This window comes from Hydra vulgaris, chromosome 02 (assembly GCF_038396675.1).
Source record: "Hydra vulgaris chromosome 02, alternate assembly HydraT2T_AEP".
Taxonomy (NCBI): Eukaryota; Metazoa; Cnidaria; class Hydrozoa; order Anthoathecata; family Hydridae; genus Hydra; species Hydra vulgaris.
The window spans coordinates 62,551,833-62,577,967 of record NC_088921.1 but is presented as its reverse complement, the minus strand read 5'-3'; the positions used below and the strand labels follow the sequence as shown (position 1 = coordinate 62,577,967).

Sequence of the window (26,135 nt, the reverse complement as noted above, 5' to 3'; positions counted from 1 at the left end):
ATGAGTATATATGCTTTTTTATAATAGTATTATATACTAGCTATGAGTACATGTTATCCATTAGTGATTTTGTGGTAATGTTTAATGTTGATTTAATTTATTTTTTCTATAATTGAATAAAATAGTTACGCGAGAAAGCAAACAGTCAAAGAATTTTTTTTCCCAAGTATAAAAATTATATTGAAAATTGTGTGCGCCTCTACTATAACACATTATCTTATACTAAATTACATTAAACATATTTCATTAGTTTCTTCAAAAAAGCTGAAGTATTTCTTTACATAATGTTTTAATATATAATAGCATTATGATGTAGTTGTATCAATATTAGAACCAAGTTAGAAAAATTTGACACTTTTTAATGCCAATATGAAGTAGTCAAAAGTAATGTAAATTGTGTAAATAAAGATTTTCATATAATGGTTAAATAAAGATCATAGCCAATCAGAAAGTGAGTTTGAAAGCAGCTTTAGTACTGAAGTTCTAGAATCTTCAATTATGGAAGAAACTGTCTCACTTGGCCTCACATTTTTTGTACATTTTTTGAAAATCTAAAGCAACTATATCTGCTAAATATTGTGATATATATTCGTGAATGTATCTTGAAGAAGACTACAATAATAATCGAACATACTTGTTTTGCTTATGTTTTTCTAAAAAATCTGGCTTTAATGCAAATCTAGATCAGAACTCAATTTTACTGTTTAATAGAATATTTTGTGCAGATTAATTAGCCAATGGAAAAAACTGGAATGTCTAAGCTCATTTAAGCATTATAGATGCAAGTTACAAAATTTTCATTTAAGAATATTTGTTCTATAAAATTATGCAGTCGAAAAAAATGGTGTCACAAATGGGGCAAAGGTATCTACACAGTTTACAGTGAGTTTGCTGAGCAATGTGGAGACTTCTTTCCAAATTTAAATCTACATGGAATAGATTTAATTGTGTAGAAGAGTATACTCAACATCAAGAGTGACTGTAGTTAATTTTAATAAAAAAGAGTTTAATGCAGCATTAGTTTTTACAACATTTTAACAAAAACTCTTCTTCTAGAGTAGGAAGAAGAGTTTTTGTTAGATAATGTACCGTATATACATTAATATTGTAAATATTGCAAACTTTTTCTGTTGTTTTAAATTTTGCTTAAATTTATTAACTTTTTTTTTGTAACAGGCATCTAAAACGTTTAAATGGGCTTAGGCCGCCTCAATTTATCCTTTGCCTCATTTACTTTTTTACTTTTTTTTATTTACTTTTTTTTCCGTTTTTATAAACGCTCTTTTTGTTTTTGTAAAACAAATAATTTTTGAATAATTTTTTTTTGTAACGTGCACATAAAATGCTTGAATGGGCTAAGATCACTTCAACTTTACCCTTTTGCCCCATTTATGACTCTGAGCACTTTATTCAGGTTTTAAAAAAGCTTTTTTCTATTGATATAAGTTGAATATTTTAATAAAAAAAAATTTGAGTGACATGACATAAAACCGTCTTTAGCTCACAGTGAGAATTTATTTTATAGTTAATAAATGTTTCCTAGTTAATAACTGTTTCCTAGTTAATAACTGTTTCCTAAAAACTAAATAGTTTGTGCAGTATACTCTTAATTTGTGGTTTTGTGTATTTCACTTTTTTTTTTCACATTGCAGTTATTATCATCAGACCATTTACTAATATAGAAATTAGCTTCAGTTTTTTTTAATCTTAAATATAGTTATTATCTAATATTATTCTTTTATTTTTGATAAGAAAAATTTTAAGGTTTTTATTTATTTATTAAATTCAACTTCCCAAGGCACCCTTCCTAATATTTGATTTATGGTTAACTAAGTGTTGTTTGTCCTGCTTTTAAACGAGAGCAAGAAGTATAATTAATTATTTAACAATAATAACATTTTTTCTGCTACTACTTATATGCTTCTCTGATTATTCATTTTTTTATTCATTTTTTTAATTGTAAATAATGTATTAAAAAACCTAATAAACAATTTTTTTTTCAGCATATCTTAGCTCAAGCTTGTCAAAATGAAAGCCATGAAGCAGCTAAGCGTCAAAGATTAGATATAGAAAAAGATGGCCAAAAAAATGGGTTTCTTAGTAACATATATGGTAAAAAAGGTAAAGTATATTTTAGAAACTGATGTTTGCATATTTTTCTTCAGTTTATTATTTTCGGTTTAATGTTTTTAAAACTGTTTATAGAATTTTTTTAGACGCAATGTCGCCACCATTTGTATCATCGTCTTCAAATATCGAATTAACACATGCTGAAATAATTTCAATCAAAGCGTTAATTGATGGATACAGACAGTCGGCTTCATTTTTGCATCGCTCTGCGGATGAATTAGAATGTATTCTGAAAAATGTTCATTCGCCTAAAGTTGATTCCATTAAAAAAGAGGAAAACAGATGTCCGCACGGCGAATTGCTTGTTTCGTCTGTTTCAATATCAGAACTAAAACGAAAAGCAGATCAACTCGGATCACTCGAACTGAATAAGCAACCTTTTTCTAGTTCGAGTCCAACGAAAGCGCTTTGTAATAGTTCAAAAAGTGAGCGTATTTCTCCATCTAAATTTAATTTTTCTGAAGACTTATCTTCTAATAAAACTATTGTTGATGAAGAAATTTCTCACAAAAAAACAGACAATACAGATAGTATAGAACAAGTTAAAAGTGACATTTCGGAAAAGTTTAATCAAAAACAAAGTTCTTCAACATTAAGCAGATATTTGGAACCAAACCACCTGGAGCCAAACATCGAATCAGATGAAAGTGTAGAAGCACAAACTGATACTACTTCTAAATCAAGTGCAAATGAAGTTTATCTCGTTTCAGAAAGTTTAAATGAAGAAGCGTTATCTAATAATCACTTGGGTGTAAAACAATCTTCTTATCAAAATAATGCGAGTGAAATTTTATACATTCCAGAAACGAGTAAATCTCGTGTTGAGAGGAACATATCGAAAGATAAAGCATCTCAAATTTTGACGCCCATTTATTCAAAGCGTCTTCAATACACATCTGTTCAGCATAATAGAAATTTCTCTCCTATACCAACAACAATTTCTCTAGATAACTATGAGCGTTTTGAAACGCATCAGCAACGTCATTCTGATATGAATAGTGAACGCATACCCCACCATTCAAACATGGCTCAACAGTTGCGAAACTCTACATACGGCAATATACATTCAATCCACATGTCTAGCTCTAGTCAATCTCCGTGTTCAGATGATATTCCTTACGATTTACATCAAAAGCGTATAACGCAAGAGAATTTTTATGCTGATACACCTTCGCCTAAACACTCTTCAGCTAACATTTCTCTATACGCAAAAACGCAATTGTCACCTAAGCTTCATTCCCAATTTACAGGAGGCAACCAGCGTTCACAGACAGTTTTATACTCGCCTCGTCAACAATCTCATCAGGTTCGTTATCATATTGGACAGCAATCCAGACAAAACCAATTAAATAATTATACTGTTTTTAATTTTGATAGTCCTTCACCTCAAGCATATTATGAAAACAGGCATCAACATCAACAACAAAACTTTCATTCTGTTGTTTCTCCTCATAGTTATCACCCTGTGATTTCACCTAATCATTCGCCTTTGGTGCAAGACTTATCTAAGCAAACACATTTTTCTGATATAAATAGACAGTCTCATTACCACGATCATTCCGCATCTTCGCATGGAGAGTATACACATTTCGATATTCATCAGATGAATAAATAGATGGTCATTATAATTATTTTTGCTCAGATTATTATTTATCTGGCGGTTACTATTCGCAATATATGTTTTCAAAATATTTTGCATAGTTTTTTTTAAGACGAGTTTGATACTTTGGTTATACGTTGGCTGAAGTTTGCTTGGCTCTTATTTATTTCGAGCTGTGATTTGGTACAATAAAACCTTGAGGCGCTCTGCTCATTAAAAGAGTATTAACACTGTGTGTTTTTTAATAGTATATATGACATGATATTTAACCTTGTATATTTTTGTGTTTGTATCTTTTTTTAAATGTTTAGTTTTTTTTTACTAGTTAGGGTATATAAACAAGTTTTTCTAGACTTTTTGTAAGTTTTTTAACGTTTCTGTTACTGAAGTTAAAATCTATTGTTTATTTTAGTAAATTTAAAGAATCAAATCGTTTCTGTACAATAATCTTTTAATCTAATGTTTAATTTTAAGTTTTTAATGTTTCTTGAGTTTGATATATAATATGTTGTACGACATAATTTGTTTAATATTACGTACTAAACAAATTTACTCGGCTTCTTTTGTATGTTGAATCAACAAATAGTTTTTCAAGTATGAAAACATTTTAAGGCTGTATGGTTGTTTATATGGTTGTTTGTATGGTTGTTTGTATGGTTGTTTGTAGGTTGTTTGTGCACCACCCACTCAGCTGACTAGAATAAACTTCTGGCACGGCTCTTTATTAGAAGTTTTTTGTTGAAATTTTTTTTACTTCAGGTTTTTATTTCACTCTTTCTAGTAAGTTGACATAAAAACCGTTTAAAACGAGTTAAAAATGGCATCCTTTTTTATTTTTTATTTAACTTCGTTTAAAATAGTAAAACGTTTTAAAATAAGATGGATTCTTTTTATAGCCGTATCTTCTGAGCACCAAAATATCTAAATATTAGCGCAGTAATAGTTGCAAATATCTATTTGGAATGCAGAAAAATTTCCACACAATCAAAACATACACAAATCTCAAATAAAATTTCAAACAAGCGAAATGACGCAGTTTTTTAAATATTATTATTAGTTGCAAAAAAGATATTGAATTTTTTTAAATATAAATACATTTTTGAAAATCTTCTTACAAACTCATTGAACTGTACTTAACATCAATATATCTTTATTGAATTGAAACTTTCAAAAAACGATTGAAAGCAGTTTTAAAAATCAATAAATTACCATCTTTAATCCTCATGGTTTCAACACATTCCAGATATATTTAGTCAGAGAAGAAATTTTGTCTAAAGATTTTTATTTTGTCTAAAGATCTTTAAATCTCGTTTCCGCATTTTTTTTAATTTTGAGTTAAACTTTATATGCGAGGTGCACAATAATTAAAAAATAAAAGTTCAGGCCATCAATAAATCAGCTGTATGATATCAGCATTTAAAGTTTACGAAATATTACGGGGATTTGGAATTTCAACTTGGAAAGAGGAGTGGCTGTTCTTACAAAATCAGCGGAAATATCCACAGGTAAACGAAATTACTTATTTAGCTTTTCTATTATGTTTCAGGTGTACAATATGTACAATTTTTGATGTTTTTTTTAAGGTTAGCCACATGCTTGGTTGAGATACTATTTTAAACCAAAGAGAGAAAAATGTACATGACCGTGCTAAACGTCTGGAAGAGCAGAGATCAGCGCATGATAATTAAAAAAAAAAAAAAAGAACGCCAGCCTTTATTTCGCTAAGACGCTAACTAAATCGTTTACTTAAGTTTCCGAGCGCTTTCACCTAAGCGTTAGAGGTACAGTGGCTATTGAAGCAAAAATAGTTAAAGCTGTTGGCGCTCATCTTGAACAGTTTGCTATTTCAAAATCGAATGTTCATTGTCGACAAAAGAAAGAACGAGAAAGTATCGGTCGTGCAATTTTATGGGTATTGTCGGCACCACATTTATGAGTTACACATTAAACACGTCCAGGAGACAGTTATTGGAAACCATAGTGGGCTAATCGAGCCGCTACTTAAAATGCTTCAGCACAACTGGGACTTAATTTCCCATAAAAAAAGATATTATTCAGTTTGAAGTTCCTGCAGACGGAGATAACCCAATCAATTGTCAAGCAAAACTTGTCTTAAAATGGACCAGCAATTATCTACATAAAAATACATTTCCAAGAGAAGATTATCGGGAATTTATTAAACATGTAATTGTTTATCTTGGCGGAGATAAAAAAACTTTTCGGTTCAGGAAACCTGGTGCTTATCATTGTGCAAGATTCATGGGCAATAAACAATACATCTTTAAGTATGTAATGTTGGACAAACAAATTAACTGGCTCAACCGGGACTAACGCTATAAGCCTGGCTCTAACCCTAACCCTGGCTCAGACCCTAAAGACCCTGGCTAAAACCCTAAAGCCAGGACTAACCCTAACCCTGGCTCAACCAGGACTAACGCTATAAGCTTAAGAGAATAGCGGATTTCATTGCACTGTTCCAAGCAAAAGCTTTTTTGTAAAGTCGAATTTTTATCATTGTACTAAATGCTGATCGCCAGTACATCACTGACATGCAGTGGTAGCGCAAATTTGACAAAACAGCAGCGGATACCGCCCTTCAGTCGTGTTGCAGGCATCTTTGGTATTTAACTTAGCAGTTTGTTCTATTCATCTTGTTTGATGAGTCTAATCCTGCAATTGAACATTCTACCGCAGCTTTGAAATTGTTTAACATCAAAAGAAATGAACAAATCAAGCTTGGAAAACCAATATTTCCTCAAATTGAACTAAATAAAATTCTTAATTTTGTGTCGCTGATCGGGTTAGGTTCCTAGCTATTGTTTGATTCACTCAAAATGAAACCTAATCAAGTGGATTGGTTGCAACTACCTGTTGAAATTGGACAAACATGAAGGACTATAACTATGTTAAAAAGAAGTCAAGTTTTTAGAAGTGTTTAATGACTGCGTTGAACGAGGAGTCAAGGTGATCCAAGACGTTAAAAACAAAGTCAAAGATCCAAAGTACTTCTTATTGTTGAGAATCATAGCAAACGGGTGTCTCTTATTGGAAAAAAGGAGAACTTAAATAACATATAATTCTTTTTATCATTATTTTAGGCAATTTTGTACATTAGTAACATATTATTTCTGCCCTGTGCAACCCCTATATATATATTTTTTTTCAGTCCAATTTTTTTACCTATAAAACTTTACTTAATGAAGAATAACATACTAAAAGTTCTTGAATGAATTTTGAAAAACTGACAGTGAAATCTTGAAATATGTTGAAAAAAAGGCGCGAAAACTACAATTTACCTAAATTAGGTTACTGTGCTACCCCTAAATAATGTTTTGATTGTCCTAAAATTTTACAATAATTATTTTTTAAATTATTATGCACCTCACATAAAAAGTTTAACTCAAAATTAAATAAAAATGCGGAAACGGGACACCCTAAGCCATACCATATAAGAGTTTTTTCAAAAAATTCATTCAGCTTTTTATCAGTGAATAGGAGGAGATCGACAATTTTACTAACATTTTATTTATTTATTTATTTTTTATTTATTTTATTTCGTCAATAAAAAAAGAATACAATGCCATTTTATATAAATAAAACTTACGTGACCGGGGCTAAAAGAAGACAATATTTGCCTTATCACTACGCCCCGACGTCAGCAAGCGTGTACAATCATTAAAATATAAGCATAAAATTAACATTAAAATGTAAACATAAAAGAAACAAACTCTGACCTCCAAATTCCAAACTATAAATTATTTTTTAAAGAAAGATCAGTTTGCAAAAGAGGAGGAGGAATTGTGAATTATATACGGAATGATCTAAACATTAAGATAAGAAATGACCTTTCAAACTCTGATGGCGATAGTAAGGTCTTCACAATGAAAGTTATAAACACTGCCTCAAAGAACTTTCTAGTTTCTACGTGCTACAGACCACCCGATAGTGATACTTGTAAATTTTCAAATTATATGAAACATATAACTACAAAAAATAGAGAACAGAAAAAGTTATTCATAATTGGAGATATAAACATAAATATTTTAATGTACAACAAGCATGCTATTACTAAAAATTTCTTTGACGACATGTTTCAACTTAATATCTTCCCCATTATCAACAAACCTACCAGGGTAACTTCAAAATCTATTACTGCTATTGACAATATTTTAACAAACTCAATACAGGAACCTTCTCTAAAATCAGGAATAATAAAAACAGATATTTCAGATCACTTTCCAATATACTTCTCTTTGTCACAAAATTCCACAAAAATTAATAATTCAAAAATCTTATGTTATAAAAGAATTATCGATGAAACGTCTACTTAAAAATTCAAGGACTTGCTATCGGCAACAAATTGGCAAAAGGTCTACCAAGAATGTGACCAAGGAAACACAAACTCTGCGTACATTAACTTTATTAATTTATTTATCCTACAATATAATAAAAGTTTTCCAATTCAAGAAAAAGAAATAAAAACAAAATATTTAAATTGTCCATGGATAACAAAAGAAATAAGAAAATCCTCAAAACAAAAACAAAAACTATACGTAAAATACTTTAAAAATAGAAGCGAAGCAAACCTATCCCTCTACAAGCAATACAAAAACCTATTTGAAAAAATTAAAAAAAACACAAAATTTTATATTATTCTAATCAAATACAAAAATTTAATGGTGACTTAAAAAAGACATGGGACATTATGAAGGAAATTATTAGTAAAAGTAAATTTAATGTTAACAAAATGCCTTCTAGAGTAATAATTAATGGAAGTGAATCAAACAACAAGCGAGATATCTCCAATGAATTCAACAAATAATTTGCCAATGCTGATCTTGCATCAAAAGTTCAATGCCCAAATAATACATTTAAAAGTTACTTAACAGGCTCACACTGCTCTTTAAATTTCAATGAAATAAATCAAGACGAACTTGAAATAGCTATTAAATCACTTAAAATTAAGTCTCCAGGAATCGATGGTATCTCTTGCAAAGTAGTATCAGATGTTTTTGAGGAGATACGTAATCCAATTTACCAAGTATTTAATTCATCAATTTCAACAGGTATTGTACCTGATAAACTAAGAATCTCTAAAATTATACCAATTTATAAATCAGAAGAAACCAATTCTTTAAGCAATTATAGACCAATCTCTATCCTTTCGGTATTCTCAAAACTTCTAGAACGAATAATCTATAATAAATTAAATGAATATTTAAGAACTAACAAAATTATCAATAAAGGTCAATATGGTTTTCAAAAGCTACACTCAACTGAGTATGCAATCCTTGACCTCTCAAATAGGATAAGTAGATCATTTTAAAAAAAAAATTAGACAAAAAAAGGCATTAGACACCGTCAACCATGAGATTTTACTAACAAAAATGAAAAACTATAGTATAAAAAATAAAGCTTTAAACTGGTTTAAAAACTACCTTAATAACAGACAACAGTGTGTCATTATAGATAGAAAAAGCAACTCAAATTTACTAAAAACAAAATGTGGTGTACCCCAAGGTTCCATTCTTGCTCCTCTTTTGTTTCTTATTTATATAAACGATCTTCCAAATGCCTCTAATACCCAGTTCACACTAAATTCTGTTTTAAATAAACATGTTTTAATGTAAACATAGTTTTATAATAAACATGTTTTCAGTTTTCTTGCGTTCAGATTGAACGTTCTTTAGTATTTATATTAACGTTCGAAAATGGCGCTCTCAAAGAAAAACTTGATCTCGAAGTTACGAGTATTATTGTACATATCAAGGAAAAAAAGAAGACTGCAATTGCAGCACATACTGATAAACTGTATTACTGCTTATAATTTTGCGGTTTACAGAAAAATTTGGACTAAACCTCGCAGTCAAAGCTTTTGGTACGAAACAATGGTAAACTGTTGGAACGAAGATGATTGGATAAAAAACATAAGAATGTCTAAAGCAGCCTTTAATTATCTGTGCAAGGAAGTTTCACCTTTTATGCCTATACAAGGCACTAACTTTCGTAAATCTTTGCCTTTAGAAATGAAGTTAGCTGTGACACTTTACTTTTTAAGTGGATCTGCAGATTACCGAACAATAGCCAATTTATTTGGCTTAGGAAAATCAACTGTTTGTACAATAGTTCACAGAATTTGTAAACATTTTGTTGATAACTTAATGAAGAAATACATTTCCTTACCCTCAAGGGAAGAAACAATGGAGATTATAGTAAGTTTTGAAAAATTATATGGTTTTCCACAAGTAGTTGGAGCAGTTGATGGATGTCACATAAGAATAAAGGCTCCTCATAAAAATTCAGAGGACTATATAAACAGAAAAGAATATCACTCCATTATTTTACAGGGATTGGTAGACAGCAAGTATTTATTTAGAGATATTTTTGTAGGGTGGACTGGCAAATCACACGATTCAAGGGTTTTTAAAAATTCTCCCTTATATAAAGAGTGTCTGGCTAGAACCTTTTTACCTACAAACTTATCTAAAATAATTGATAATATTGAAATTGGTCCTCTTATCCTTGGTGATTCAGCATATCCCCTTAAAAATTGGCTTATGAAACCTTACTCAGATCGTGGAAATCTTAGTATAGAAGAAGCAAAGTTTAACGTTTCTCTTAGTAAATGTCGTGTGGTGGTGGAGAATGGATTTGGAAGATTAAAAGGTCGATTTCAATGTCTTTTAAAGAGATTAGATACAACAGTTGAACACACAGTCAATATTGTTACAACATGTTGTATACTACATAACTTCTGTACTTTGACAAAGCAAAAGTATTTAAATGAATGGATTGAACAAACAGAAATTGACTTAGTAAACCCTATATTAAACCACAGTTGCATTGAACTTGACAATAAAGCTGAGTTTATTAGAAATTCCATAAAAAAACATTATTTTACAACTGTTTAGTTGTAAATGATTTTTTTCAAACAATGTTGTAAAAGGCATGGTTTATTTTATTTTGAGAAAAAAATAACAAAACAAAGAAATTGCTTCACATTTTTTTAATCATAATTAAAAACTCTATCTCAGTCCCACTTTTAAGACGTTTAACATCCTTATCATTTCGGATAAGTACATTTGGTAACTTGGTAATCAATAAAGATGCATTATCTTGAACTGAAAATTCCTCTTTTATTGTGCAAGTAAGTTTTTCTAGTGTCAAATCTGCCAATGAAAGTTCTATTTCAATAAAATATAAATCTTCAACTTGACGAACTTTTAATATAACACATGATTCTTCTTGTTTGTGGTTTTCTAAAATACTTTCTAAAATTTTATGATCAATATCAGCCTGAGAGGTCATAAATTTATTAACAGTGGCATTTAATTGTTCAAACATTACCTCACTTCTTGATTTTTTCTTTTTGGATTTTTTAAAGTAAAAACTATTATCTTTTTTTACCAACTCTTCAGATTTAGAACTTGACGGAGTAGTTTCAATGTCTATATGTTCACAGTTTACTAACTCATTAACACAATTATTAAAATTATTCACTTCTGCAGTTTTTTCAATAACAACATTCATGCCTGAGGAACTTTTCAAAAAAGTTGGTAATGTGGTTGGTTTGTCACTAAGAACCTTATCAATTTCATCAAAGCAGGATGGTTTTTTGGAAGGACCAGTCCCACTTGTATTTCGTTTATTATCAATATAATTGCGATATGCACTTGTCAATGTGTGAATTCTTGTTTTACACATCTCTTTATCTCTGTCTTCATATCCAGAAGCTTGCAAGAATAGCAAAATTTCCTCCCAAATTTTTCCTTTTCTAAAATCCAAAAAATATGAAGTTATATATATATATATATATATATATATATATATATATATATATATATATATATATATATATATATATATATATATATATATATATATATATATATATATATATATATATATATATATATATATATATATATATATATTGTGCTAACTATCAAAGAGAAATAAATATCTTGTTGTAAAAAGTACAATTTATAAACATTCATTTCCTTGTTAATTCAATATTAATGTAATTCGTAATCACTTCTTGTCTATTTGTGATTTATTTAAACTATTTAGTAACGAGTGGTTTGATTTTATTTAACAAGTTATTTCAATTTGATCCAACTTAACTGAAAAAAACAAAACAAAACCTTGTGCATGACTTCAACTTTTCTTGGATATTATCTTCTGACCATTTACTAATTAGTATTTTTGTTTCCTCATCATCCCAATGTCTAGCTCTCTTTCTAGATTTAACTTTTTCTTCAGCAACAGCTTTTTCCTCCGCCATTTAAAAACAGTTCAGGGTAATAAAACGCAATTAAAACAACCTCGCGACGTTGTTTTATTAAAACAACTTTTAACGTTGCGTGTTTTAATTAAAACCAATTTTAAATTTGATGAGAATAGTAAAATGTAAAACGCGTTTAAAATACGACAATTAAAACGTGTTTTATCGTCAGTATGAACGGGGTATAATATCTTTAAAACTATAATGTTTGCCGACGATACAAACTTATTTTACTCGTCAAAGACAATCGAAGACCTCTATGAAAAAACAAATGCTGAACTAAAAAAAGTCAACATGGTTTAAATCAAATAAACTGTCACTCAATATAGAAAAAACTAAGTATATACTATTTCACTCTAATCAACAAATTAAAAAAACACCCTTGAACCTACCAACAATTAATATAGAAAATATAACCATCAAAAGAGCTCTGAATACAAAGTTTTTAGGAGTTCTAATTGATGAACACATCTCCTGGAAACCCCACATAAACTACATAAACACAAAAATATCAAAGAACATAGGTTTACTTTACAAGGCAAGACCATTTTTGTCACAAACAAGTCAAAAACTTATCTACTTTTCATTCATACATTGCTATCTCATATATGCCAATATAACATGGGGCAGTACCCACAAATCTAAATTAGAACCACTTTACTTACGTCAAAAACACGCTTCAAGACTAGTATACAACAAAAACAAATTTACTCATGCTCAACCCCTACTGGAACAAATGAACGCACTAAATATATTCCAAATAAATATTTTTCAAAATATACTTTTTATGTTTAAATATAAACTAAGTCTGGTTCCAGAACATTTTACAGCACACTTTTTTAAAAACAATACAAATAAATACAATACAAGAGCAACAGGCAACTTTAAGATACCTTTTGAAACAACAAGACTCTCAAAATTCTCAATTACATATCGTGGTCCCTATTTATTTAACAAATTAAATAAATTTAACTAATCCAGAAACGAATCACTATTAAACTTAAACAACGAACATTCTCTGAAAAAAAGCTAAAAACTACAATAATCAAATTAAACAACTGTAAAGAATTTTTTTAAATCTGAATAAATAAATAAATCAATGTAACTTAACTTTTAATACAAATCCATAAAAAAATAATATTAATAACAAGATATATATGTAACACGTACATATATACCACATATGCAACTGATTTTTTATGTGTATTACACGTCTAAGAAATAGGTACTCGATGACAAGACTGACTTAAGTCTTCTGCGAGCTTCCTATAACTACAAATAAGTAATTCTTTTTATCAATCTTACACAAATTTTGTTTTTATCATATTTATACACTAACATTATTCTGAAATGTGGTAAATAAACTTATAGTAAAACATCTAAACTCTCCTCCGAAAAATCAGCAGATTTATTTTTATTTATTGTATTTTTTATTTTAATTGGAGTAATATAGAGATATATTTCTCGGATTATTTTTACGTACACGTTATTACATTGTTGTAATTGGTATTTATTTTATTCAAGTCTCGGAGTTGTAAGCAACTATATTTTTATTTACCTCGTACATTTCGAACTATAAAATATTATAAAAATATAAATTTATGATTTAAATTTGTATATCTTTACTGCCAATCAGTGATTGGTTACTTGTAATTACTTTGTAGTTGTAAAATAAACATGTATTAAAAAAAAAAAAAAAAAAAAATTTCTTTGTACCATATAAAAAATAAATACAAATTTTACAAGTATGTTAAGATCAGTAACTAATCTATAATCAAAAGAAAATCGTAAAAAAAAGATAAAATAATAATATTTATAGTAACTACACCTAAAAATTAAAAATAAGTTATAAGGAGAATTTAGGGAAAATTTAAATTAAAGACCAGTTAGTAAGATAGTTGTTAAGGTGGTTCCTACATAATCAAAAGTCAAAATTTTTTCAAAAATTGATTTTTTGGCAAATTAGATATTCAAATGTAAAATTTAACGTTCTTTCTCGTGGTATATATATATTTTTAAGTTTGTTTATGTTTTTTACAATATTTACTATTTTATACAGGTAAGTATAGTTTTAGCGCCTAGCAACGGCCATAGCAACCGTTTTATTTTTTCAGTTATTATCTTAAATGTACCTTAAAACTCAAACTAGTACATCTCTTTTGCTATTCTAATGTTGCCTTGTACGTCCAAGTTGTTAAATATTTAATGATTAGGGTAAATACGCCAATTAATGGCCATTAACCATTTACTGGCCACTTTTAAAAGCTTTTCTCATAAAAAACTATGATACAACTTGTCCTATATAATTATTTAAAGTCAATGACTTCATTAAAGCTTTGTAAACATCGCAATTCCAGGAAAGTTCTAGAAGGTTTTAGTCGCTAAAACTAAATGTTAAAAACCTTATAAAAAATGTAACAATTTTACGCTTTGTTTTCTTAAATTCATACTTTAGAGTCTTTTTTTTGTGCGTTGCAAGTATTTGTGCCAGTCTATTCAGGAAGGAAAAGAAAGATAAATATCTTATGTACACTTTGAAACAAAAGTATTTAGTTGATGTTTCACAAATAATGTTTGAACTGAATTAGATTAATCCTTTTCTAATAAACCATTTACTGGCCGGTTAATTAATCCATTTAGGGGAGACCGGGGCTAGTTGGCCGCAGGGGCAAGTTGACGAACTGCGTTTATCTTTAGAGCCTTTCATCAGAAAGTGACAAAAATTACACAGAAACTTCCTAATTGACCATTTCATCATTCACTATAGTATTTTCAGAATTTGCGCATGCGCATGGGAGATATTGAGATTTATGCGTTTTTTGGACAAAAACGTAACTTTTAGAACATTGCTTCCTTTTTTCTTTACAAAGAAAATAGTTAGTCGTATGAAAAAAAAATTATTATAAAAGTTCCAGTCACAATTGGTTTACTATATCCAGTCAGAATTTTTTTTCAAAGCTGCCGTTTTTCAGGATCTATAGACTGTTTATTAAAAAAAAGCTTTCGGGGTTAGTTGACAAATTTTTCACGGGGTAAGTTGGCTCATAGCATTTACTATGGAAAAAAATATATTTTTATAAATTTATTATTATTTTTTTTTTTAATTTTTAGCAATATTGAAAAATTTTATTCTTACAAAAAAATTATAAAAAAAATTTTTTTAGTTTTTTTTTTCACGGATAAAAAGTGGGCTACTGTTTGGCTTTTATACGGACAAATATTTGGTACCAGCTAAAAGTAATATTAAATTTTGGGATAAAATTGTTGCAAAAATTAGTAATAAAAAATTTCTTTTAATTTTGCACCTAATAGTGCATTAATAATCATTTTTAAAGTTTGCGCCAACTTATCCCGTGGTGGGGTAAGTTGACGCAAATTTTTTTTTTTTGAGGGCCCGGAAAAGCCCCAAGAATTTTTTTTTGTAAAAGAATGCAAATTTTATAAGTTACCCTAATCCATACTCTTTAAGAGTACACTTTAATATTTTTAAAAAAATGTACCGTTAGGGCTACAGAGCTCATAGAGTAAAAACCGAGCCAACTAGCCCCGGTCTCCCCTACTGGCCATGGCCAATAAATGGTATCAGGTATAAAATTTCTTAGTTTCATATTTTTATATAGGATTTTCTCACAGTTATTATTCATGTGTGAGAAAAGTTAAGTTAAGATATTAACAAAATCCACATTTAAAATAATTTCTGATTTTCTGAGTTCATTCTACTTTTAAAGTTACTTTCTGAGTTAGTTCTACTTTTAAAGTTACTTCAAAAGTAAAATGCTCAATCGTTTTAAAGTTAGTTTTAAAATCATTTTAAACTTTAACTTACTTTAAAAGTAGATTGAACTCAGCAAGTTTTAGTTAATTATAATTATAGTTAATTATGTTCTGATAATATTGATTCAATAAAAATACACCATTAAAGTAAATATATGATTTTCCTAAATGTATTTTATGAATGTATGTTTTTATTTTTTTATTTTTAATAGATAATAATATTACATGAAACCATGAAACCAGTTATTTCAACAAGGATAATAAAAAAACGCATGCTATGAACTGAGAATAACATGAAACTAGCAGTACATGCAGTTGCATCAGGTATGTCTCAACAGAAAGCAAGTGTATCATATAAAGTTCCGCAATCGACAAACCATAATCTCTGGAAAGTCCAAAATAGGAGCGAAACCAGGGGAAAAGCCAATGCTAGGTGCCTTGAAGAAAAAATAATTGATTATACTGGCAATCGTGCCCAAAGTCACTGAAAGCTGCCTATTCTGAGGATTCTACCCAGGTGTAGTAGTTTCACATTCTAATTTTTGCGGTTTATTTTCAAAAGTGTGGTAATATGCTATGACTGACACAAATATACGCTCAGAATTTAGAACTTGTGGAATTTATCCCTTTAATCCAGATGCTATTCCTAAAGAGGCATATATCCCAAACATTTTATATAGTAAAATTTCAGATGCTGTCCCAGGTCAAAATGTATGCAACATTTCAACATTAAACAACCTTCCATTATTGTCTGATCTATCAGAAAAGAGCTTTGCAATTAACTCGCTGTCTTCTACCAAACCAGAAGAAGAAAATGAGTTTATTGATTTTTTAATTCAAGACAATGCTGTGCAATATTCAAATATTGTTACAGAACACAGCTGTGAAAGAATCAAACCGGTACAAGACAATGAATTTATTGATTTTTCTGTTCAAGGCAATACTCTGGGTTTGAATATTAATATTGATATATGTCTTGAAGTAGTAAAAGTAATTGAATCAACATTAGATTCAAATGATAAAAATTTTTTTTTTTTGCAAAACATTAAAAGATCTTCCATTTCCATTTGCTGATTCATCTTGTCCATCAGACAAAGATTCAGATGTTCTTACATGTTCTTCTCCACAAATTAAACAAACAAACAAAAAACTCAAAAAACTTTAATTTAAAGTTTTTTGTTGTGACCTCAGAGGAGGCTTATAATGCAAAGCTTGAAGATAGGGCTTCAAAGGTAGTTATTGAAAATAGAAAAGTTTTGAAAAAAAAAGCTAGATCTTATATCAAACTTGAAGAAATTGACCAAGGTGAAAAAAGATGATATTTTATAAGAAGGTACATTTCATAAGAAAATTTTTTTAGGTATTTTTGTTCATGTTAATTCATCTTAATGAGTGTATAAATAGTTTAATTGAACAAGTTATCTTGATTTTATAATGTGCTTTTTATTTTTTTTAATGATAATAAATCAACTACAATGCCCTATTCAATCAAATACAGCCAACGGCCAATAAATGGTTAAGATGGCCAGTATTTGGTAAAATTGTTTACCTTTAATATATGGGTTATATATAATTTTATGTAATTTATAATTACAATAATTTTTACTTAAACTGTCAGAGCTTTTAATTTTCTAAAATTTTATATATGGTATGTAACATATTCTTAAGTATTTTTCTGTAACGGGTGTTACTTGTAAAAATGTGGCCAGTAATTGACGTAAGTACCCTATAAGTTATGCTGTTGCAAAGTGCAAACAGCAGGCAGGCTTTTTTATAATAATTTTTTTACTTTTTACTGTTTTCTAATGTGCTTGTTGAAATTATTTATCATTTTACTTAGATTGTAGTAAAATAATAAAGATTTAATATGGGAAACCTTCGAAATAACAAAAGAAAGTCATCAAGAAAGGGTGTTGGTGGTCGTGGTTGTAAAAAGCCTGTAAATATTGTAAATAATAAATGTGGTATCAATGGAAATAAAAAAAATGTAAGTATTGAAAATATCACTAAAAAAATTTTTACCATTAAACCAGCTGAACATTCTGGAAGTAGTGATGATTATTTTTTATTTATAAATTTTAAAATATTTATGGAAATGATAGCAGTAGGAAACAAGTGTCAAGAATTTGGGGAAGCTAATGTCACAATATCTAATAGTTTGGATGATAGACGAGGATTTTCTCATAAAATTGTTTACTTTTGTGGAAAATGTAAAAATAAAAGTCACAAGTATACTTCACCTTTTAGTGCTTCTGAAAAAAGTATGGTTGTAAGCCAAGTGAAATTAATGTTCAATTGGTTATGGCTTTTCGAGAAATTGGTAAAGGGCACGAATCAATTAAAACATTTGCACGATGTATGAATATGCACTCAATATCTAATACTGCCTTTAGAAATATTAATAATAAGTTACTTTCTGCATACGAAGATTCTGCACTAGAAAGTATGAAAAATGCTGCAAATGAAGCAAAAATGGAAGAAATGTCCTAGGTATACATTCTTGTCGTGTATCGATTGATGGAACTTGGCAAAAAAGAGGACACTCCTCGTTGAACGGTGTAGTGACAGCAGTAAGCAAAGGAAAGTGTTTGGATGTTATTGTTTTATCAAAACATTGTGGACAGTGTATAATATGGGGTGGAAAAAAAGGGACAACAGAATACACAAATTGGAAAGTTGCACATAATTGTAAAATTAACCATCGAAAATCATCAGGAGCAATGGAATCCTCAGGTGCTATTGATATATTTCAGCAATATGTAAGTCGAAATAAACTAGTTTATAATGAGTATCTTGGAGATGGAGACACAGCTTCTTACAAAGAAGTTGTTAACTCCAAACCCTACGAAGCACAGTTTGGTATTACACCTGTTAAACTTGAATGTATTGGACATGTAAACAAACGAATAGGTTCTCGACTTAGGACACTAGTACAAGAATATAAAAATACCTCTACACCATTTGGTGGAAAAGACAAATTGACAAACAATTCCATCAATTCAATAACAAATTATTATGGTATTGCCATTCGAAGAAGTCTAAATTTAAATTGCACTGACGATGAAAAAATTTACACAATGAAAAAGTGGATAGGTGCTATCCTTCATCATTGTACCAACTTTTCTAACTTAGATAAGCGCCACATGTTTTGTCTACCAGGAGAAGAATCGTGTAGTTACAAGAATAAAAAACTAAAAAAACAAAAAGAAAGGATTAATTTACCAGAGTGAACGTTTTCTATCTTGTCAAATATTTTCCAAGACCTTTCAAATGATGACCTTCTTTGCAAGTGCATTCACGGGGAAACTCAAAATGCTATCGAGTCCATGAATAATATTATCTGGATGAAATGTCCCAAGCAAGTCTTTGTAGAAAGATCAATTCTACAGTTAGCTGTATACAGTGCTATTCTTCAACTTAACGAAGATCAATTTGTACTTGTTAAAGTGTATGAAAAACTTGGAATACAGACCGGTGTCTCTTTTAATAACGGGTCCGCCATCTAACTTTTTTTTTTCAACTAGTGCTTATTTCGTGAATGGTAACACTTAGCTCATGTCTGATTTGACAGATAATTAGTTTTATCCTTCCGCTGAACGAATATGGTTGTGTATACGCTTGAACAACGCTGGGAAATATTGCGACATTACTTTGAAAATCATGGTAATGTTGCAGAATGTGTGCAAAAATTGCGTACGGATTTTGGAAGAAGAGAAGCACCGTCAGCTCCGTATGTTCGTTATCTTGTGAAAAAAGTGAAAGAAACTGGCATCCTCATTGATAAACCAAAGCGTGAAAAGCCAAAAACAGTGCGTATACCCGAGAATATTGCTGCTGTGGCAGAAAGTGTTCGTGAAGCGCCATCAACATCAATTCACCGTCGTTCTCAACAATTAAACATTTCGGAAACATCATTGAGACGAATTTCGCATAAAGACCTTAGTATGACGCCATACAAAGTACAATTGGTTCTGGAGTTGAAGCCAACTGACCATCCAATGCGTTTTTGCTTCGCTAAGTGGGCCTGCGATCGACTTACAGAAGATGCCGATTTTGCCAAAAAAATCATCTTTTCAGATGAAGCTCATTTTGATCTTGGCGGGTATATAAACAAGCAAAATTGTCGCATTTGGGGCACAGAAAACCCGAACGCATACATTGAAAAGTCGATGCACTCAAAACGAGTCACTGTTTGGTTCGGATTTTGGTCCAGAGGCATAATTGGGTCATTTTTCTTCGAAAATGAGCAAGGAGTGGCCGTTACAGTCAATGGCGATCGTTATCGGGCCATGTTGACCGAATTTTTGTTCACAAAAACTGAAGAGGAGGATATTGGCAACATTTGGTTTCAACAGGACGGCGCTACGTGCCACACAGCCGAAGCTACACTCGATGTTTTGCGCCCTGTTTTTGAAGATCGCATTATCCGCCGCAGAGCTAATGTCGTTTAGCCACCTCGGAGCTGCGATTTGACACCGTTGGACTATTATTTGTAGGGTGCTCTCAAAGATAAGTGTTACGCCGACAAGCCAGAGACAATTGACGCTTTAAAGGACAATATTTGTGAAGCCATTGGTGAAATACAGCTGCACACAATCGATAATGTGCTTAAAAATCGGACAGATCGTGTAGGCTACTGCATGGCCAGCCGAGGCAGCCATTTGAATGAAATTATTTTCCATTATTAACCGGAAGGATTGTACTTTCAAATAAAAAAAGACATTTGAGAAAATATTCAGTAGTTTTTTATATAGAATTTTCAAAAAAAAAAAAGTTATTTGGCGGACCCGTTAATATATCTGAAAAAATGAACCGACTCAGCATCCAAAATTTACTTATTAAAACATCAGATAAGACTAAAGCAAAAAAAAAAAAACTAAAAGCCATCAAGAAGGGTTTATTGGATAAAGACTTACATAAAGAGGGAGGAGAAACTTATTTCAAAGGAGGATTTTAGTTTTAAAAACAAATTTTGTTTTTTGATTTTCTACCATATCGTTTTTCAAGAAAATTGTCTCACGAAAAACATCATAACTTTTAAATTAATGGTGATAACTACTTAAAATTTTCAGGGCTTATTCATCCAGTGTACTGCTAGTGCCTGAGTCACTAGCAGTACACTGGATGAATAAGCTCACTAGATACAGGTAGCACGCACAAGTATACCAAGTTTGAAAGTAAAAAAAGCTTTTACTCATGAGTAATTGTGTTTCTAGTAAACTCTATTTTTTTGAATTATTTTGACTCTTATAGGCCTATATGTGATCATCAAAACATTTTAGGAGTTCGAAAATATTTTTTTTTTACACATTCTGTACCTACTTTTGAAAAAACTAATGGTTCATGAATAAAAAGAAACTTTTTTTCATTACGTAGGAACCACCTTAAAAAAGAAAAAAAAATTAAAAAAAAGTAGGACGAAAAAAAGAATCTTAAAAAGAATTTAATTCATTAACATCGTTTAGAAGCATTTGTTTGAGTTTTTGTTTGAATAGAGAAAGTGCAGAACATTTTTTCAGCTGGTTATTTAATAAAGTGTTCCATAATTTAGAACCTCTGATGGCAATGGAAAATTCAGTAACTATATCGTGCATTTTAGGTTGCTCATAATTGTAATTTGAAAACCTTGTAGGGTATTCGTGGTTAATTTTATTAAAAAGTGTATTAAATATTATAGGAGTTACTTTATTATGAAATTTGTACATAAATATAAGAATTTGATAAAGGTTCAACTAAAAAACATTAAGTATGTTATCATTTTTAAATAGTTTTTTAGAATGTGTAAAACGACCTGCACCTGAAATAATTCTGACAGAAAAATTTAAACTGGGATGACCTCCATGATATTGAACAGCTATGGTGTTCATAAATTTGATAATCAGGTGATGGAATTATATTGAGAATTTCCTCAGTCTTTTTTGTATCTAACAAGAATAAATTAATAACATTTTTGTAATATTGCATCTGCATAAAAGGCATATAAGGATCCGCGAAGTCAACTTTTCAAGACCTAAGTTTAATTGAAGGACGAATTTAGATCATATACTACATCAAATTTGACTGAAATGCCATATGTGTACCCCGAATTTAACTGAAAGACAAATTTGGACTTTTGAACCGAATTTAACTTGAAGCCGAATACGGATTTTAAAACCTTACTAAATTGAAAAAAAAAATTTTATGAAAATAACGGAAGTACAATTTTGAATAATCAATTTTTAATAAATAAAATTATTAATTTTTCTCTCGTAATTAATCATATTTTAAAACATGAGTAAACGCAAGTGAAACAAAGTAATTTTTTATTTATTAAAAAAATATACGCTTATAAAAACAAGAATTTGCGTAAAAAAAAAATAATAATGAAAATTTAAATTATGGAATCCTTACTACTCCTAACGTTTTTCAACAAACATGAAAAAAAGGAAAACTAACAACGTTCGTTGAAAAATTTCGAATGTCAATTTTAGGAAAAAGATCGTTAAGAATATTATGTAAAATGCTTACCTGTTTTTTACCTTAAAGATTTTCTTAAAGCAATAAATAAGATTTAATAAGTGATGACTTTGCGTTTAAAGAAAACTTTTCGTTTATTGACTTTGTATGACTATTTCTAATATGTTTTTTTTCGTTGTTTTTTTTTCTTTTCTGAATTGGTGTTCCTGAGGCCGAAAGAACCACTTTAGTCATGGAGGTTTTTTTAAAGTGGTTCTAACCCTCTCTTAATTCTTCAACTCCGAAGCATGAACTTTGACAAACAAGGCCGCTGTGCGGATAAACAGCTTGATATGCATGAAAAATGTTATACATGTATTACATATATTTTCTAACTATTTTCCATTTTTTAATTGTAAAAAGTTATTAACTTTTAAATTTTTCTGAAAGTTAAATGAAATTCGTAAATTTAGTAATTGTTACTGAATATAACTAAAAGCCGAATTTCTATTTCAAATTCGGCACCAAAGCTGAAGCCGAAGTCAACTTTGGCTTTCATTAAACTTCGTAATCCAAATTCTAACTAAAATTCGTCTGTTCTTAGTTTGCAATCAAATTGGTACTTAGGGAATACATCAGCTATTGATTCTTTGAACTCCTTTCTCACACATTGGCCTATCACAATAGCAACATGAGTATATTACACTGTGACATTTTATAGAAGGAAAAACTTTTAGGTGTCGTTCTTTTAAAATTTACATTGCAATCTGATTCAAGATAACAAAAATAATCACAGGTGTTTAGTACAAGGTGAGGTGGATATGAAAAAAGGGGGGGGGGGTATTTTTAGTCTAATAAACGTGGTCTTTATATAAGTGAAGGTTTTTTAATTAAGAAAACGGGGGTTTTATTGATGAAAAGGATAGAACTTATTTTCCTGTCATATTAAGTGGGGTTTTTACAAAATTGCTTCTTGAATTTTAATAATCTAAGCGAGGGATGAACTCCGATAATATATAAATTGGATTTTTTTAAAAGGAAATGAACAACTTTTAAAACAGTTTTCATTTTCAACTTTGAAAATAAAATACAAAAATGATAATTTAAAATGATTTTTATTTTTCTACAACCACAATTAAAAGTGTTAAGTTACAAACTACAAAACATAAGATGTGATAAATTAGACTACAAAACATAAAATGTGATAAATCAATGGTACCTAATCTTGTTCATCCACAACTTTTAAAATACTGTTCAAATTCACTGGAGCTTCCATTAACTTTAATTTTTAAAGCATTTATACATTCCGGCATACTGCCATAACAATTTCGATCTGCTTATGTAATACGAATTTTTAAGAAAAGCGACAAGCTGTTAGCATTAAACTACTGACCAGTTTCCCTTGCCTCAACTGCGTGTAAAATTTTAGAAAGATTTGTAAAAATCTTCTTAGAGAAATCATTTTATGGTAGATTAGGGTAATATGAAGCATCTTAAGCGAATATTTTCACGAATAATTATGCCGGGTCCAATATTTTTGCGAATAATCAATTTTTATGGATCCCTTTTCATGACTCACTTAGGTATTTGGGCACCCGAAATTTTTTTATTAAAAACACAGAGGTCTTAAAAAAGTAGGAAAAGTGCTGATATTACCCACACCACTCGGTAATACGAGCACTTTAAATTAGCTCAAAAAAATAATATTAAATTAAAAAATACCAACCTGACATTTAGAACTAATTTTCGAAATATAATGATTCGTTATTACCAAAACTTATCATTAAGAAATCAATTTTTAGGCCATTTTTTTATTGAAACAATACTACTTTGTTTTACGCAAGGAAAAAAAAAATTTAGTTCGTTATTTTATCAATTTTATTAATTAAACCTTAAAAAAAAATTCAAATTATTTGAATTTAAATTACAGAAAAATATTTAGTATTGTTGAAATATTAAAATTTTTTACTATATCTTGTTTTTATTCAAAAATCAATTAAAACCGCTGTGATATAAGGACTTTAAACTACGTAATTTTAATGAAAAACACTGGGTAATTTGAGCATGCTCATTTTACACAAAAATGGCGTCTTTAAATAAAGTCAAAACTTCTATGCATTGTTTTTGAAACAAAAAATTGAAAGGATTTCTAGCTAACATATTTTTCTGAAAAATTTATATGAAAAAATAAATTTCATTATTTTAACACCAAAATTTGTGCCACAGATTTATTCATGCGTGATGATATTATTTTACAACGCAATTAATGCACTTTACTGCTTACATTATTACAGAAATCTTTAGTATGCTCATATTACCAAGGTGCTCACATTATTCTAATCTACCCTATAGTATTAATTTAATATTATCAAATATAGTATTAATTTAATATTATCAAAACAGCACGAATTTGTAAAATCATATTCATGTACAATAAATCTCCTTGAAATACTAGACTTCATTTTGTATTCTTTAGCAAATAAGCGACCAGCTGATCTTTTTTATTTTTATTTTCCTGAGGCGTTTGACACGGTACCTGGTTGACGATTAGTTTTAAAATTGAAGGCGTATGGTGTAAGTGGAAAACTTTTAGAGTAGATGAAAGATTTTATAAGTAACAGACGTCAACGAGTCAAACAAGGTGACGCTTTCTCTGTATGGAAAAATGTTTTAAGTGGTGTATCTTAGGGATCTGTGCTCGGACCGTTGTTATTTTTGATATTTATTATTGATTTTCCTGATATACAAAGGTTTTATCAACTATCAAAAATAAAGAAAACGTAGAAATGGTTCAAGCTGACTTGGATAAAGCTATCGATTGGTCAATTATTTTTATGGAATTATTGAACAAAAAACAAAAGTCATATCTATCTAATAGATGGCAGAGAATTTAAAAAAACAAGTTTAGTGGCAGACTTATGAGTACAATTTTCAAACAATCTTAAGTGAAAACAATAAATTAATTTCATCTATCTCAAAAGAAAATTCAATTTTAGCACAAAAAAAAGAATCTTTTGCACATCAAAACATTAATTTAATAAAGTTATTATACAAAGTATTTGTACGACCGTATATTAAATTTGCTGCCACAGTCTTCAAATATAAAAGGAGACATTTTTAATTTAGAAAAATTTCAAAGACGAGCAGCTAAAACAGTTCCCGATCTAAAAATATTAAAAAAAAGTTTTAAAAATATTACCATGTAAAAGTTTTCTTGTCAAACTTAATTTAACAACCCTGGAGCTGAAAAGATTCAGAGGAGACATAATGCAGGTCTACAAAATGTAAAAGAAATAGAAAAGTTGTTGAACTTTTTGAAAAGTTGAACTTATTCTATTTATAGACAACCACCAGATGGTTTAAGAAAATTTTAAGTTTAAGAAAATTTAAAACTTATTTAAGCAGTTTTCTAACCAAAACTAGTTTAACACGGAAACATGTTTACTTAACTGGTGATTTTAACTTAAATTTGCTTAATTATGCTTCAAATAAAAATGCTCAAAACTTTTTAGGTACTCTAACCCAATATTTTTTATAATACCAACAAAAATAAGTCAACGAGAATAACTAAGGCTACATTGTCATTACTTGATAATATAGTTGCTAACAATTTTCAAAACTGTCGTTTAGGAACGGGCATAATCAAAACTGATTTAACAGATCACTTTCCAATATTCTTAATTACTGATAACATTACCCAAAATAATCCCCCCTCGAACTCTACAATTTTAACGAGGCAGATCAATGAAAACTCTTTTTTGTACTTTCAAACTCTTTTATCAGAAAATATCGATTTGAATCTTATTTTACAATCCCATAAAGTCAATAATGCATATGAACTATTTTTAGCGCAATTCTGTAAACAGTATGACATAGCATTTCCTGTTAAAAAAATCCAAGTCCCTTTTAAAC

General features: G+C 29.4%; 3 protein-coding genes across 6 annotated transcripts in view; 2 read left to right on the top strand and 1 right to left on the bottom strand.

Moving 5' to 3' along the window:
• Positions 1-4,282, top strand: part of LOC101238445 (putative uncharacterized protein DDB_G0291608) — a 47,606-nt gene extending 43,324 nt beyond the window's left edge. For all 4 annotated transcript variants that reach the window (XM_065791651.1, XM_065791653.1, XM_065791654.1 and 1 more), the window contains 2 exons: positions 2,004-2,121; positions 2,217-4,282. In XM_065791651.1, coding sequence (XP_065647723.1) covers positions 2,004-2,121; positions 2,217-3,745 — 1,647 coding nt within the window. In that variant the 3' untranslated portion in view covers positions 3,746-4,282. The remainder of the gene's footprint in view (positions 1-2,003; positions 2,122-2,216) is intronic.
• Positions 4,283-9,618: 5,336 nt separating this feature from the next.
• Positions 9,619-10,641, top strand: LOC136076218 (uncharacterized). The gene has a single exon (XM_065789693.1). The coding sequence runs from the start codon at positions 9,619-9,621 to the stop codon at positions 10,639-10,641; it is 1,023 nt and encodes a 340-aa protein (XP_065645765.1).
• Positions 10,642-10,721: 80 nt separating this feature from the next.
• LOC136077093 (uncharacterized) lies at positions 10,722-13,710 on the bottom strand. Its single transcript, XM_065791649.1, has 2 exons — positions 11,875-13,710; positions 10,722-11,504 (listed from the first exon to the last, which is right to left on the bottom strand). The coding sequence occupies exons 1-2, from the start codon at positions 12,012-12,014 to the stop codon at positions 10,727-10,729; spliced, it is 918 nt and encodes a 305-aa protein (XP_065647721.1). The 5' UTR covers positions 12,015-13,710; the 3' UTR covers positions 10,722-10,726.
• Between the last annotated feature and the right edge of the window lie 12,425 nt (positions 13,711-26,135).

Bases quoted from the DNA above. Each gene is read 5' to 3' on its own strand.
- LOC136076218 (XM_065789693.1), top strand. From the start codon at position 9,619: ATGGTAAACTGTTGGAACGAAGATGATTGGATAAAAAACATAAGAATG.
- LOC136077093 (XM_065791649.1), bottom strand. From the start codon at position 12,014: ATGGCGGAGGAAAAAGCTGTTGCTGAAGAAAAAGTTAAATCTAGAAAG. The intron at 11,505-11,874 runs GTTTTGTTTTGT...TTTGGATTTTAG, and splicing joins AAGTTGAAGTCATGCACAAG to AAAAGGAAAAATTTGGGAGG.